At 36.3% G+C, this 14,258-nt stretch overlaps 1 protein-coding gene across 7 annotated transcripts in view; it reads left to right on the top strand.

Moving 5' to 3' along the window:
• AP3B1 (adaptor related protein complex 3 subunit beta 1) overlaps positions 1–14,258 on the top strand; it is a 234,808-nt gene that overhangs the window by 17,860 nt on the left and 202,690 nt on the right. For 6 of the 7 annotated variants that reach the window (XR_014058467.1, XM_081505951.1, XM_081505949.1 and 3 more), the window contains one exon: positions 10,211–10,286. Coding sequence is in view for 4 of the 7 variants with exons in the window: in XM_081505951.1 (XP_081362077.1) it covers positions 10,211–10,286 (76 nt within the window). In the remaining 3 variants the exon portion in view is untranslated. Of the gene's footprint in view, positions 1–10,210; positions 10,287–12,665; positions 12,799–14,258 lie in introns of those variants that run through there. The other variant, XM_081505952.1, reaches the window with a different exon arrangement.

The following is a 14,258-nucleotide window of genomic DNA, read 5'->3' as shown; positions in this document are numbered from 1 at the left end:
AGAACACTGGAGTGGGTTGCCATTTCCTTCTCCAGTGCGTGAAAGTGAAAAGTGAAAGTGATGTCGCTCAGTCGTGTCCGATTCTTCGCGACCCCATGGACTGTAGCCTACCAGGCTCCTCCGTCCACGGGATTTTCCAGGCAAGAGTATTGGAGTGGGTTGCCATTGCCTTCTCCTTGCTTGTATATAAAAGCTACTTAAAATAGACATATTTTATTCTTTACTGTATTTCAGAACTGTACATAGGGACTCTCTCCATAGTACCAACGTTGTTAGTAACTAGTTATTCATCTAATTACATATGAGTAAATGTTACTATTAGCAGCCTATGTGGAAAAGGACAAGTTAGTTAAGAGGAAAAATGGATGGTCCCCTTCCCCATCTTAAAAATACAAACAAAACAAATGTACATACCTCCTCTGTTTCATCCACACTTGGGGATTTCACCACACAAGAAGCTGGCTTCTCCTGGATGTGCGCAAGGTCCTGGGGGGCACTCTGAGACCCTGGCATTGGAGGCAGTGGAGCACACCTCTTCTTGGTGGCATCCGACGGCAGGGTGTTTGAAATATACTGTTTGGAAATGGTATTGCCCTTTGTAAAAGTTGGGTGGTGCTTACTTACTAGAGGAGTCGCAGGGGTGCTGACAGTTTGCTAAGTCCCAGTACTTAGAACAGTTCCTGGAACCTAGTAGATACCGAATAAATAAATGTGCTAGGCCCGCTGGTAAGTGCTTTACAATGATCTCATTAAGTTTTCTTAACCTGTGTGAAAGATACCATCCTTTAGTTTTGTTGATTTTCATCTATTGTAGTTTCTTTCTATTGTATTGAATTCTCCCCTTATTCTTTATTTCTTTACTTGTTCTTTGAGTTTAACTTGCTATTCTTCTTCTAGTTTCCCGAAATGGAAGCCTAGAATATTGATATTCAATCTTTCTTCTTTTATATTGCATTTCCGTTCAGTTCGGTTGCTCGGTTGTGTCCGACTCTTTTTGACCCCATGGACTGTAGCATGTCAGGCCTCCCTGTCCGTCACCAACTCCCTGAGCTTTCTCAAACTCGTGTCCATCAAATTGGTGATGCCATCCAAGCATCTCATCCTCTGTCGTCCCCTTCTCCTCCTGCCTTCAGTCTTTCCCAGCAGCAGGGTCTTTTCCAGTGCGTCAGTTCTTCGCATCAAGTGGCCAGAGTATTGGAGTTTCAGCTTCTGCATCAGTCCTTCCAGTTAGAAATATAAATTTACTTCTAAGTGCTGCTTTTGCTGTGTATCATGAGTTGTGAGACGTTGCAATTTTGTTGATCAGTTAAAAATATTTTCTAGTATCCCTGATGATTTTTTCTTTGATGTATAGGTTATTTAAAGTGTGTTGCTTATCTTGCCAAACATCTGAGCATTTTCTAGTTTTTTTTCTGTTATGGATTTTTACTTAAATTCCATGTACCCTAAATGATTTTAGATCTTTGAAATTTGTTAAGATTTTATCCAGCATATAATCTTATGTTGATAAGTAGTGTTCTGTGTACGCTTGAAAAGAATGTTTATTCTGAAGTTGTTGGATATACTATTCTATGCATGTCAGGTTAAGCTGGTTATTTGTGTTCATATTTTCTACATCTTTATTGAATTTTTTTATCTGCTTGTTCTAAGAGAGGTGTGTTAAAAGTGCCAGTCATGCTCGTGATTATATGTCTTTCTTCTATTAGTTCTGCTTTATAGATGGAAGTTTTCCTTTATAGATGAAAGGTATAAATTTAGAATAAATCCCATGTAAATTTAGAATTGTCTTCCTTTTGAAATGATATCCTTTTATATCCTGGCAGCAGATCCTCAGCAATTATTGGTCTGAAAATCACTTTTTTTCACCTTCAGCTTTGAAGCATATTTTCTTCAGTGGGTAGAGAATTGTTTGTTGGCCTTTTTTCTTTCAGCTTTTTAAAGATGTCATTTGATTGTCTTCTGACCTCTGAAAATTCTTTTGATAAGTTGGCTCTCAGTATTATTGTTGGTCCTTTTAAAACAAGGATTAATAAACTATGGCCTGCACATTTGTGGATGCGTGCTCAGTCACTTAGTAGTATCTGATTCTATGTGAACACGTGGACTGTAGCCTGCCAGGCTCCTCTGTGGAATTTTCCAGGCAAGAATACAGGAGTGGGTTGCCATTTCCTGCTTCAGGAGATCTTCCCAACCCAGGGTTCAAACTCGTGTCTCTTGGGTCTCCTGCATTGGCTGCTGCTGCTAAGTCGCTTCAGTCGTGTCCAACTCTGGATTCTTTACTGCTGTGCCACCCAGAAATCCTCATATGTATAAAGTTTTATTAGAACACAGCCGGCCCATTTATTTATGCATTGTATTAGCTGATTTTACTTTACAGTCATCAGAGATGGTATGGCATGTAATGCCTAAAATATTTGGCCCTTTATTGGAAAGTTTTGTTGACCCTTTCCTTAAGGAAATGTCTTTTTTTTGCATGCATTAAAGATTTTTCTCATTGTCTTTTGATTTTCAGCTGTTTGACTATTCTAGACCTAGTGTATGTGTGTGTGTGTGTGTGTGTGTGTGTGTGTGAGGGTGTGAGGGTGTGTGTCTGTTTGTCTCTGTGTGTGTGGCTTTATGTTTTTCCTGTTTTTTTAAGATTTTAAAATCTATAGTAAGTTTACATCTTTCATCAGTTTAGAAAAATTCTTAGCCATTAGCCATTTGAAATATTGCTTTTCTCCCATTCTTTTTGGGGGTTCCCTGATAGCTCAGTTGGTAAAGAATCTGCCTGCAATGCAGGAAACCCCAGTTTGATTCCTGGGTCTGGAAGATCTGCTGGAGAAAGGATAGGCTACCCACTTTAGTGTTCTTGGGCTTCCCTTGTGGCTCAGCTGGTAAAGAATCAGCCTGCAATGTGAGAAACCTGCGTTCAGTCCCTGGGTTGGGGAGATCCCTTGGAGAAGGGAAAGGCTACCCACTCCAGTATTCTCGCCTGGAGAATTCCATGGACTGGATAGTCCATGGGGTCCCAAGGAGTCGGACGTGACTGAGTGACTTTCATTTCACTTCACTTGTCTCTTCTCCTTCTTTTTAGGTATGTTAGATATTCTGATTATATTATACATGTCTCTGATGTGCTATTCAGTGTTTTCCATTCTTGTATTTCTTGGTGCTTCAGATTGTGTATTTTCTCTTGACCTGCCTTCATTTTCAATAGTCCTGTCTTCTGCTATTTTCAGTCTGCTCTTAAACCTATCTAGTGAGTTCTTCATTTCATAAACTGTACTTTTAATTTCTGATGTTCATTTGATTATTTTGTATAGATTTTACTACTTTATTGACATTCTCTATTATTTTGTCTTTTTTGTCCATCTTTTCCTGTATTTTCCTGGCCATATTAATTGTAGTTGTTTAAAAGTCCCTATTTGATAACTCTAGTTTGTGAGTTACCCTGGATCTCTTTCTATTCCTTTTTGTCCTTTCTCTCCCTTCTCTCCTTCCCTTTTTCCTTCCACCCTCCCTCTCTCTTTCCTGTCATTTGTTCCTGTTTTTAGTGTGTCTCTTAAGTTTTGATCAGATGCTAGGTAATCAAGAACATAGATGAGTCTCTGAATGATGTCTTCCAAAGAGGATTGTGTGTGTGTTTTTTTTTTTTTTTCTTTCTGACAGTACAGTGCTAGCAGAGCACTTTGGTCTTGTTTAAGTTCAGTTTTAGGCTTTTAAAGGTTTTGTCTATTTCAATTTTTCTTATACTCCTAAGAAGTATCCTTACTTTCCAATTGTGCCCCTTGTGTGGTCTTAACTGAAAGGCCATGGTATTTACCAATACCTCCCTGGAGAAGGAAATGGCTCCCCATTCCAGTATTTTTGCCTGGGAAATCCCATGGACACAGGAGCCTGGCGGGCTATCCAGTTCATGGGATCACGAAAGAGTCAGACACGACTGAGGAACCAAACCACCACCACATCTTGGGAGACTTGATTTCCAGCTTCTCTTCCCTGCAGTGTATGGTTGCTGAAATCTCTGCCCAGGTATTAATATTTAACCTCCCAGCCACTGTTGTTTTCTACCGAATTTCCCACATTCTTACTCTGTGAAAACGTAGTCAACTACTTGAAGGGAGTTTGTACACAGATTTTTGTGTACCTTTTCACTGATTCCCTCCTCTGTACTTTCACCCTTCAAGTTCCAGTTCCTTTCGTAGCCACAAACATTAACGTTTGTCTCTTTAGTTTTTTAAAACTGTCATTTTTATCCTTGGATTCTATTCTCCCAGATAGCGATTTGAGAAATGCAGTTGGGGAAAAAAGCTGATGTGAATAAAAAACCCACTTTATGTGCTTCCATTCCTTCCACGGTCTTGGCCCCTTAAGTTCTGCCTGGATGACTTGAGAAAGTTACCTTGTTTGTTTTTTCCAGTGTTTATAGTCATTTTCTGTGGCAGGTTTAGTGTCTTACAAGTAAGAGCAGTGTGGGCAGATCTGGAAGTCCTTACAGTGTATTCTGAACATAACAGCCAGAATGATTCTGTTTGTGTATTAGACTATATGACTTCTGTATTCATCACCCTCCTGTGGTTCCTTACTTCATTCAGGGTGAGCACCAAAGCCTTTAGTATTATTTACCTTCCTTCATCTGCTGCCTAGAGGCTCTACCTAGAGTGCTCTTTCTCTCTGTCCCTCCCCTCCAATATCAGTATGACTCACTCCCTCACTTGCAAATGTTTATTCAGATATTTCCTTATTTAGCCTATTCTGACCACCCTATTTAAAATTACCTCGTCCTTTCCCTTCTGCATTCTCTCTCCCTTTGTTCTGTTTTTCCCTCATATCATCTCGTGATTTGAAAATTTATTCTTTTATTATGTTTGTTTGTTGTCTGTTTTACTTATTAAAACGAAAACTCTACAAGGGCAGGGATTTTCATCATTTTTTGTTCATTGGTATGTCACAAATGCAAATTAGAACCAGATGAGAATGGAGAATTATAGAATCTAAGGGAAGAAGGAATTTAGAGATAGAGGAGAAGTAGTCAGTTATATCAAATGTCAAATAATCTAAAAGTATTCATGAGATTTCTGCATTGGATTTTTAAATAAGGAGGTTATTTGTTACTTTTGTGAAAGAAATTTTTATAGAAGAGTGGAGAGAAAACGAAGATTACCAAGGACTAAGAATGTTGTGATAGCAATTGTAGACTATTCTTTTTTAGTTTTGTGGAGAGTATAGTTTTAGACCATAGTCTAAATTTATGGTTTCTCCCTTTAGAGAGTTAATAAATGGATGATTGGGTAGTTGGAATTTTCTGGTTTTACTCACTTTTGTGTTTATTAATTAATACTTTGTGCCCAAAACTACTTAAAGTTTTGAGTGTCATCCAAGGCAAAGTTACTGAGGTTTCACCTTGTGCATGGAAACTAATTATGAAGTGCAGTACCTGTAACTGCACAGTGCTAGAAAAAAGTAAATTTTGACTCTTGTTCCCAGCCTTTTTTTTCTACATACCTATTCACGTATACTGGAGAAGGAATTGGCAACCCACTCTGGTGTTCTTGCCTGGAGAGTCCTATGGACAGAGGAGCCTGGTGGCTGCAAGTCCATGGAGTCACAAAGAGTCGGACACACTTGAGCGATTGAGCAGCAGCATTCCTTTATACAGTGGACCTTTTGGAATGGAAGCATCTTTCATTTGAGTAGTTGTCAAAGCATGAAGAGGTGCCCATGTTTTAGAATTTTTTGGTGGAGCTTGAGAAAATTTCAGTCCTCCCCTCCTCAAAGATTTTTGATGTGTCCGTTTGAGGATGTACCTTACTGCCGACTGGAAATCGCTATTCATCACTTTTCCTAATCCATCATTCCTGGATTTAAAATTCAAGTGTTGCTTCTGTAGTACCCAAATTTTGGTGATTCTTTTGAGAGAAAAGGAAGTAATTATGTAGTACAGTGCTCTCAAACTGGTGAAGGGCCTTTTTTTTCTTTTAAATTTCCAATCCACTATGGATAGATACTTCTGTAAAATACAGTAAAAAATAAATTGCTGGAAAAAGCATGCAAAATGCTAGCCCTAGTTTTCTATTATATCAAAAATATAAAACTACACTGTTGAAGTGCCCTAAGTATTTGCTCTCGGTTTCTGTTTATATCTCCTGTGGATTAGTTGCAAGAATATGTGCGCTGGTAGTGGTTCTTGGACCAGTCCTCCTCAGATCACACTTGGAGAAGCACTGAGACAGTGTGCAGTGCTGAGTGTTAGTTTTCCCCTTAATCTACAGTCTTTCAAAGGAGTAGGAAGTTTTAATGAGTTATGGATTGCAGATTTTTTAAAAAGAGGTAATTTATACAATGTGAAAGCTTTACTACTTCTTAAGTTCTGAAAGGGTAACTGTTAAATTTTGCTTTTTGAATAGTTGCTGCTTTACACAGTGCTGAAGTAAAAGTGACTTCTTGGTAACAGTAAGATTTTCTTTAACTTTCCCGTTATTTATTTTTCTTCAGTCCTTGAAACTATAAAAACAAGCATATTTTGAACATGAAAGGAAAAGTTATACCGCTTAACACCACAAGATGTCACTTATGTAAAAATAAAGTTGTATTTTAATACTCAAAAGCTGAAAAGCTACAGGTAAGTAGATAAATGAAGAACTAGGTAAATTAAAAAAGCAATATTTGGATTGGCTTTTGGTAGAATCAGTGAAAATGTTACTAATTCAGCATTGTTTTGAGTAAGCTCTTGATGTTTCCACAAAGAATTTTTTTGTTCCTTATTTAGATTTTTCAAAATTATGAAACTAATTTCTAAATTCTTAAGATTAATGTAGTAATACATGTTAATTGACCATATTTGAATCTGTATAATGAAAGAGGTAGACCTAAAATGGCTCAATACAAGTGAATATATTTTGAGAGTAAACAAGGTGTTTTGGTATTAACTTTCCCATATCTTTACTGTTTTGGTGACAAGCAAAGAGGAATTTGGGTAGAGATACGTATTTATATCAGAATTTTCAATAGGTGTTTATGACATATCTGAGAAGTTGAATATTACATCAGGTTGAAGCAATGCCTAGGAGTTTTCTTGTTTCTTTTCTCTGAACCTCAAGGTTACTAGCTTTCTACCCATGTTAACACTGAAGATATTTATATGTTATTGAAGACCATCTTTTCTGTTAACCATGAAGAGCAAAACCTTTGACTTTAATATCGGGTTCCTGTTTTCTTATTTTTAGTTTAAGAGAGTGGGTCAGGACATGAAGGTGTTTGGGAAGAGAACTGTAGCAAAAGGAATAAACCAAGTTTTCATTAGGCCATGAATAAGATTACGCCTGGAGTTGGAGGTTGGAATGTCCTGAAAATTGACCCTTCATTGTTCTTCACTGCTCACTTTTCTCTCCAGATAACACTTGTAGAGAAGATTGGTAGAATACTCTTGGGGAAAAAAGGGATCAGACATGAGAAAATGAATTTTTTTTGACATGTACATGTGTGGTCACATTTTCTTTCTGTTTACTTATCTAATTACTTTACCTTTTTTCAAGTTCTTATTTCCAAGAAGTTTTTAAAGGTTTCTTTTAGGCTTTTTTTTTTTTTAAATATAAAAGCCTACATGGTCAGTAAGTAAAATAGGAAAATAGCAAAAAGTAGAAGGGGAAAAAAACCTTATTTGTGGTTCCTGCCACAAAAAATTTCAACAAAAGGCATTTTTGTTCCTTTTCAGTTAACAGTGCAGTGTGAAAGAACAGGGAGTTTTAAGAAGGAATTCTGAATTCATTGCAGTGAGCAATTGGAGTATTTTATATTTAGTTGTTATATATCCTCAGGTGTAGTTCTTATATGTTGCTTTCTTACTATTTGTATGTTTTCTAGCTATATTTTTAATTAGAGAAGAGTAGTTATTGTGATTATTTATTGTGTCTTGCTAGTGGTCACCATTGTATTTAATTTTATCAGCTGCTTGGAAAGGAAGAGTAAGTTTTTCATAATAAATCTCATTGCCTTTATTTATTTTTCCTGCAATGACAGTTTGTAGCATTTAACTCCAAGATTAGTTTGCTAGGACTGCCATAACAAAATACTACAGACCCAGTGGCCTAATAACAAATTTATTTCTGCGGATCCTGGAGGCTAGAAATTACAGATCAGAGTTTTGGCAGATTTGGTTTCCTCTGAAACCTCTCTCCCTGGCTTGCAGATGGCCACCTGCTTGCTGTGCCCTCACATTGTCATCTTTTGGTCTTTGTGAATCAGTCCTAACCTGCTCTTCTTATAAAAAATCACTTATATTGGATGAGGGCCCACTTATGTTGGCCTATTTTAATTTAATTAACCTCTTTAATGATTCTTCAAATACACTCATATTCTGCGGTATTGAGGGTTTGGATTTTAACATAGGAATTTTGGAAGGGACACAACTCAGCCCATAATTAAACATGATCAATCATTTATTCTTGGTAAGTGCTTACTGCCTATATTAGGCCTAAATTTGTAAAATGTAAAAAGTAAAGTACTTTTTTCAAGGCTGTCTATTTAGAGTAGTTAAGGAAGCTCTTCTCACCTACTTTTAAGCTTAAACTGAGATCAAAGAGCTTCTGATACTTTGGGTGCGCATATGCATGTGACCACCTTGAACCATACTGCATGAAGCTATGTGGAGTAAATTTTTAAAATCTCTTTTCTGGAGAGTTTGTTGTAGAAACTATCAAATTGCTAATCATAAACTGATAACGAGTACAAAGGGGTTAGTTATAGTTTGTAATACTACAATCTTTATAGTCATTTAAGAGGATTTTTCAATGCTGTCCTAAAATAAGGTTCATTGATTTAAATTCTTGAGTAAGCTTAAGACTTAAATGTGATACTTTTAATTTCAGAGTATGTGTAATGGTGGCTTATCAGATCCTTAATAATGTGTTTCTCAGAAACAGATAAATGTCTTTTAATCTTTTGGAGTATTTATGTCGTATTCACACATGTGAATAAAACACTACAAAAACTTTTTAATATCATTTTAATGGAGGTATAATTCTCATACACCAAATTACCCAACTTTAGATTATAATTAGATAAGTTTTTGACAGATGTATACACCTGTGAAATCACTACCACAATAAAGAAGATACACAACATTTCCATCTTCTTACGGAAGAAATTTCTAATGTCCCTTTGTCCATTTCTCCTTCTACCTATGATTGCACTACCTTGGTTCTATCCCTACAGATTGCATTTACTAGAACTTTAAATTAATTTACTTATGGTCTTTTGTGTCTGGTGTCTTTCAGTCACATAATAATTTTGAGACTTCATCCATATTATTGCATGTATCAGTGGTTGGTTCTTTTTCCTCCTGAGTAATATTCCAGTGTATGGCTAAATCCCATTTTGCTGATGGACATTTAGATTGTTTCTGGTTTTTTGCTGTGGATAAAGCTGCTATGAATATTCTTTAAGTTATTCTGTAGAATTATGTTTTTCTTTCTCTGAAAGTGAAATGACTGGATTACATAGTAGGTTTATGTTTAAATTTGGAAGGAACTCCCAATTTTCCAAAGTGATTGTAGTCTTTTATGTTCCTACCAGCCGTGTATGAGAGTTCTAGTTGCTCCATAGCGTTGGCAACATTTGTTATTGTCATTGTCTTAATTTCATCTATTCTCATGGATGTGTAATGGTTTCTCATTAAATTTGCGTTTTTAATAGTTAATGACCTTAAGTGTTTAACAGTATTCCTAATCTGTTTTGTGTGTGTGTGAAATGCCTGTTCAGGTTTTTTGACTGTTTTAAATAACTGGTGTGTCATCTTATAAATCTGTTGTAACTGTTATATAACTTTTTTATAATTAAACTTATGATTTTGAAATAATATTACTCTTTATATGCAGGTATAAAGAGTAATACAGAGAGATTCTGTGTACCCTTTACCCAGTTTCCTTCAATGATAAACTATAGTACAATATCACAACCAAGATGTTGACATTGACATACTTCATGAGTCTTGTTCTGATTTTCCTACTTTTATTTGTACTTAACTTGTAGATAGATGTCTTTGTTAGGGTAGTGTTCTATTCCATTTAACCACTGTGATATTATTTTGTAGGGTTAGAAGAGAAACACGTATTTAATTATAAATAAGAAAATAATTTGGTAATAATGTACATCATGTTATTAAAATTGCATGTTTTAATGCCTGTGTAATATAAAGTCTAAACATGCAATTTTTCTTTTCTGTGTGTAGAAATGAAGATCTAAAGCAAATGTTAGAGAGCAACAAAGATTCTGCTAAATTGGATGCTATGAAACGGATTGTTGGGGTAGGTAAAGTAATTAGATCATTTTGACTTTTGAATAAATGGCAAGTAGTGATATGCTAAAAAATATATGTTATAGAATATGTCAAATACAAATCAAGCATTCCTATCTACCCTTTTATTATTAACTTAAAATTTCCTGTCTAAAATGTTTTGGAAGAAGTAATGAAGTGACAAAATTCAGAAACTTGAGTCTAATTCTGTCTTTTCTGTTTCTCAGATATTTCTTTTGTCAAATAGAGAGTGCTAATCAGTTTGAAGAGAAAGTAAGATTATATACCACAGTATTTTGACTTCCTACAAAGAGGGATACTAATGAGCTAAAGGGTATTTTTTTGGTCATTCTATGACCTAAAAATTGTGAGCATGCTTTCTTCTGATCTTCAAATTTCTTTACTGCCAATACAAATGGTTTATTCAGTTTATCAGCATAGAACTTCTAATGAGTATTAATAGATGTAAAAACATTCTCTACTTTTCTATTGTAAAGCAAGATTCAGATAATGGTCTAATATATTGTTAGGGGTTCTACTGTCAGAATTAAAAATATAATGCAATTTCTGATTATATATTAAGTTTAAAAATATTTTTGCAATTTGTGTGGGTCTTGCTCTATTTTTTTTATTTGATTGTTTATATTGACAGTGAAAAAAACTGGCTTAATTCAGTGACTCTCTGATGCTAAAGAGTCTGCTTCTCTCAGTGGAATTAAATTTGTCAGACTTTGTCTTTCTTACTACTACTTTGCTTTTTTCACCACCATGGCCGATTTTGTTTTCCAGAACTTTTTGTATCAGGTCAAAATGTAGTAAATTCACATAATTGCACAAATAAACTCTACTGTAGTAGAATGTAAACACAACTGACACAGTACTGTTTTCCAGCTGTGCCACCATATAAGAGTTTGAAATCTCCATTCTAAAATCCAAATCCCATTTATGAAAGATGATTATAGATATGAATTTACTGTGTTCAAAAGTTTGTTGTTGTGAAAACCCAATACGTAAAAGTCAAGGACTGATTATACCTGTAGAACTTGCTTGATTCTTTTATTTAGATTTATGTCATTTGGTAATGAAGGCAAATGTTGAAGATTCTTTGGTAAGTTTTTCATTTGTTCATATTAAACCAAGGCTTCCCTAGTGGCTCGGCAGGTGAAGAATCCACCTGCAATGCAGAAGACACAGGAAACACAGGTTTGGTCCCTGGGTAAGGAAGACCCCCTGAAGTCGGTAATGACAACCCACTCCAGTATTGCCTGAAAAATCCCATGGACAGAGGAACTTGGCAGACTTCAGTCTGTAGGGCCACAAACAGTTGGACACGACTGAGTGACGGAGCACACACACAGTGTTACACCATATAAATAATAGCGTTCATGGAGAGGTAGTTCTTTGCTTTACATGGCTTTGGTATTTGAATTTCAGTCACCACAGTGTAGTTAAATAATACCAGTCCCCTCACAATAGGTTTATATATTTCAGTTATCATAGTATATTGACTTAGGCATACTGTACAAGTTTCATCACTAATTCTTCAGTCCTCAACTCACTATGTATGTAACAGATATATGTCATATCACTTCTTTCAAAGTTATTTTTAGCACTTGGTCACTGTGTGTGCTGCTCAGCTTATGTACAGACTGCAAAGCATGCAGTAGTGATCCCTCCTTGTTTACCAGTGAGAACCCCACTTGATATTTTACCAAAATGGATGACTAAAAACAGAATTTGATCAACAAAGATAAAAATGCAGAAAGGAAATGAAAAATGATAACACTAGAAATGAAATTCAGATAGAATGTAACTGGAGTTATGGAGAAATTGCTGACTGTGGGAATGCTGATGCCGCCACTTTTTGAGAGACTCTAAATCCTGCCTGGGAAATACCATGGACAGAGGAGCCTGGCAGGCTGTTACAGTCCATGGGATTGCAGAGAGTCAGACATGACTGAGCAAGCACAAACATGTAGCTGGAGGCACTTCAGTAAGGTAGGCTTTTCAACGTAAACGAGGAGAATGGTTGTGATGAAAAGGCTGAAGATACACCAGAGGAAGTGATGCTGCCAAAATCTTCACATTAGAGGAACTCTAGGAGATAATTCACAACATTAAAAGTACAAAGGATACAATCTTGGCAGCTGATCCAGACTTAGAATTAATTTATCAAGGAATATACAAGATGCTTGCGTGCATGCATGCATGCTCAGTTGCTTCAGCTGTGTCCAACTCTGTGTGACCCCATGGACTGTAGCCCACCAGGCTCCTGTGACCATGGGATTCTCCAGGCAAGAATACTGGAATGGGTTGCGATGCCCTCCTCCAGGGGATTTTCCCAACCCAGGGATTGAATCCAAGTCTCTTATGTCTCTTTCATTGGCAGGTGGGTTCTTTACCACTAGCGCTACGTGGGAAGCCCTAAAGATGCTTCCTTGATACTTCAAATGATGAGAATAAGGCAGGTCCATTCAAACTACTCCTGATCAGTTAATTCTCAATGATTCTAATGTTTTAAGGTACAGTATATTAAATAAATGTTAATTTTATCATTTTTCATTTTCCTGCCTATGTATTTCTGACAGTAATAAGAGAGTATTAAATGTTTTTTATAAAATCTGTATAAGTTACAGATCCAGTTGTCAAGATTGCTTTACATTGGTTTCAGCTTGCAGACCTGCAGGATACAGTCCTGCAGTGCCATATAAAGCAGGCAGTACTCTTAATTATTTCACTGAATTTTGGTTTTACATCCCCCTAAGGTAAATTATTTCACTAGGTCTGAGGATGCTATTGAAATTCCTAAATATGGAAATGAGATATTTGGTAGTTTTTTCTATATTCCTCTTTCAAACTGATAAGGAAATAAAACTGGATAGTCTCACAATCTAGGCTACTTGAGTGTTATAAATGTAATTTACATGTAAATAGACATCATAAAGAAGTGTAAATATAGCTATGGTAGTAGTTAGTCTGGTAGTTGCAGACTTTCTCTCATTAGGAAGTTTGTATAAATGTAAATTTGGAACTTGATCATTAAACTGTAGGAAAATGATTATTAATTAAAACTTATTCCTTCACTTTGTATAATGTCCTCAGGATTTATCCATATTGTTAAAAATGTGAGAATTTCTTCCTTTCTCGTGGCTGAATAATATCCCATTTTATATACGATACAGACATACATATATATGTATGTGTGTGTGTGTATAAGAAAGACGTAAGGTATATCTCACATTACCAATTTACTTGACCAACAGTGTTACAGTGTTTCCCTTTATCTATATCCTCAGGAACACTTGCTATGTCTTGTCTTTTGTTCATAGCAGTTCTAAGAGGTTTGAAGTGATAACCTCATTGTAGATTTGATGTACATTTCCTTGATAATGATTGATGTTGAACAACATCTTTTTCATGTACCTGTTGGCACCTTTAATTTACATAGTATTCTATGTCAACTCGGAGAAGGCAATGGCACCCCACTCTAGTACTCTTGCCTGGAAAATCCCATGGACGGAGGAGCCTGGTAGGCTACAGTCCATGGGGTCGCTAAGAGTCGGACACAACTGAGCGACTTCACTTTCACTTTTCCCTTTCATGCACTGGAGAAGGAAATGGCAATCCACTCCAGTATTCTTGCCTGGAGAATCCCAGGGACGGCGGAGCCTGATGGGCTGCCGTCTATGGGGTCGCACAGAGTCGGACACGACTGAAGTGACTTAGCAGCAGCAGCAGCAGCAGTGTATAGGAGAACAAATGACTTTTCTATTCTTGTATTTGACCTTCTCAGCGAACTCTTCTTAAATCTGATAGTTTTTTGGTTTCTATGCTTGATTTTTGGATAGTTAATTGTATTATCCAGAAGTTATGACAGATTTTTCTTTTATTTTCAAGCATTTTTATCTCTTACTTGTTTTTCTTCTCTCTGCATGGGTGAAGTTACACTGTGATGTTGAGTAGTAGGCGTGGTAGAAGACAA

Source organism: Giraffa tippelskirchi, chromosome 7, assembly GCF_054371585.1.
Source record: "Giraffa tippelskirchi isolate mGirTip1 chromosome 7, T2T-mGirTip1v1.2.pri, whole genome shotgun sequence".
In the NCBI taxonomy this organism is placed as follows: Eukaryota; Metazoa; Chordata; class Mammalia; order Artiodactyla; family Giraffidae; genus Giraffa; species Giraffa tippelskirchi.
Note: the sequence above shows the minus strand (reverse complement) of the source record. Positions and strands in the feature narration are given on the sequence as shown.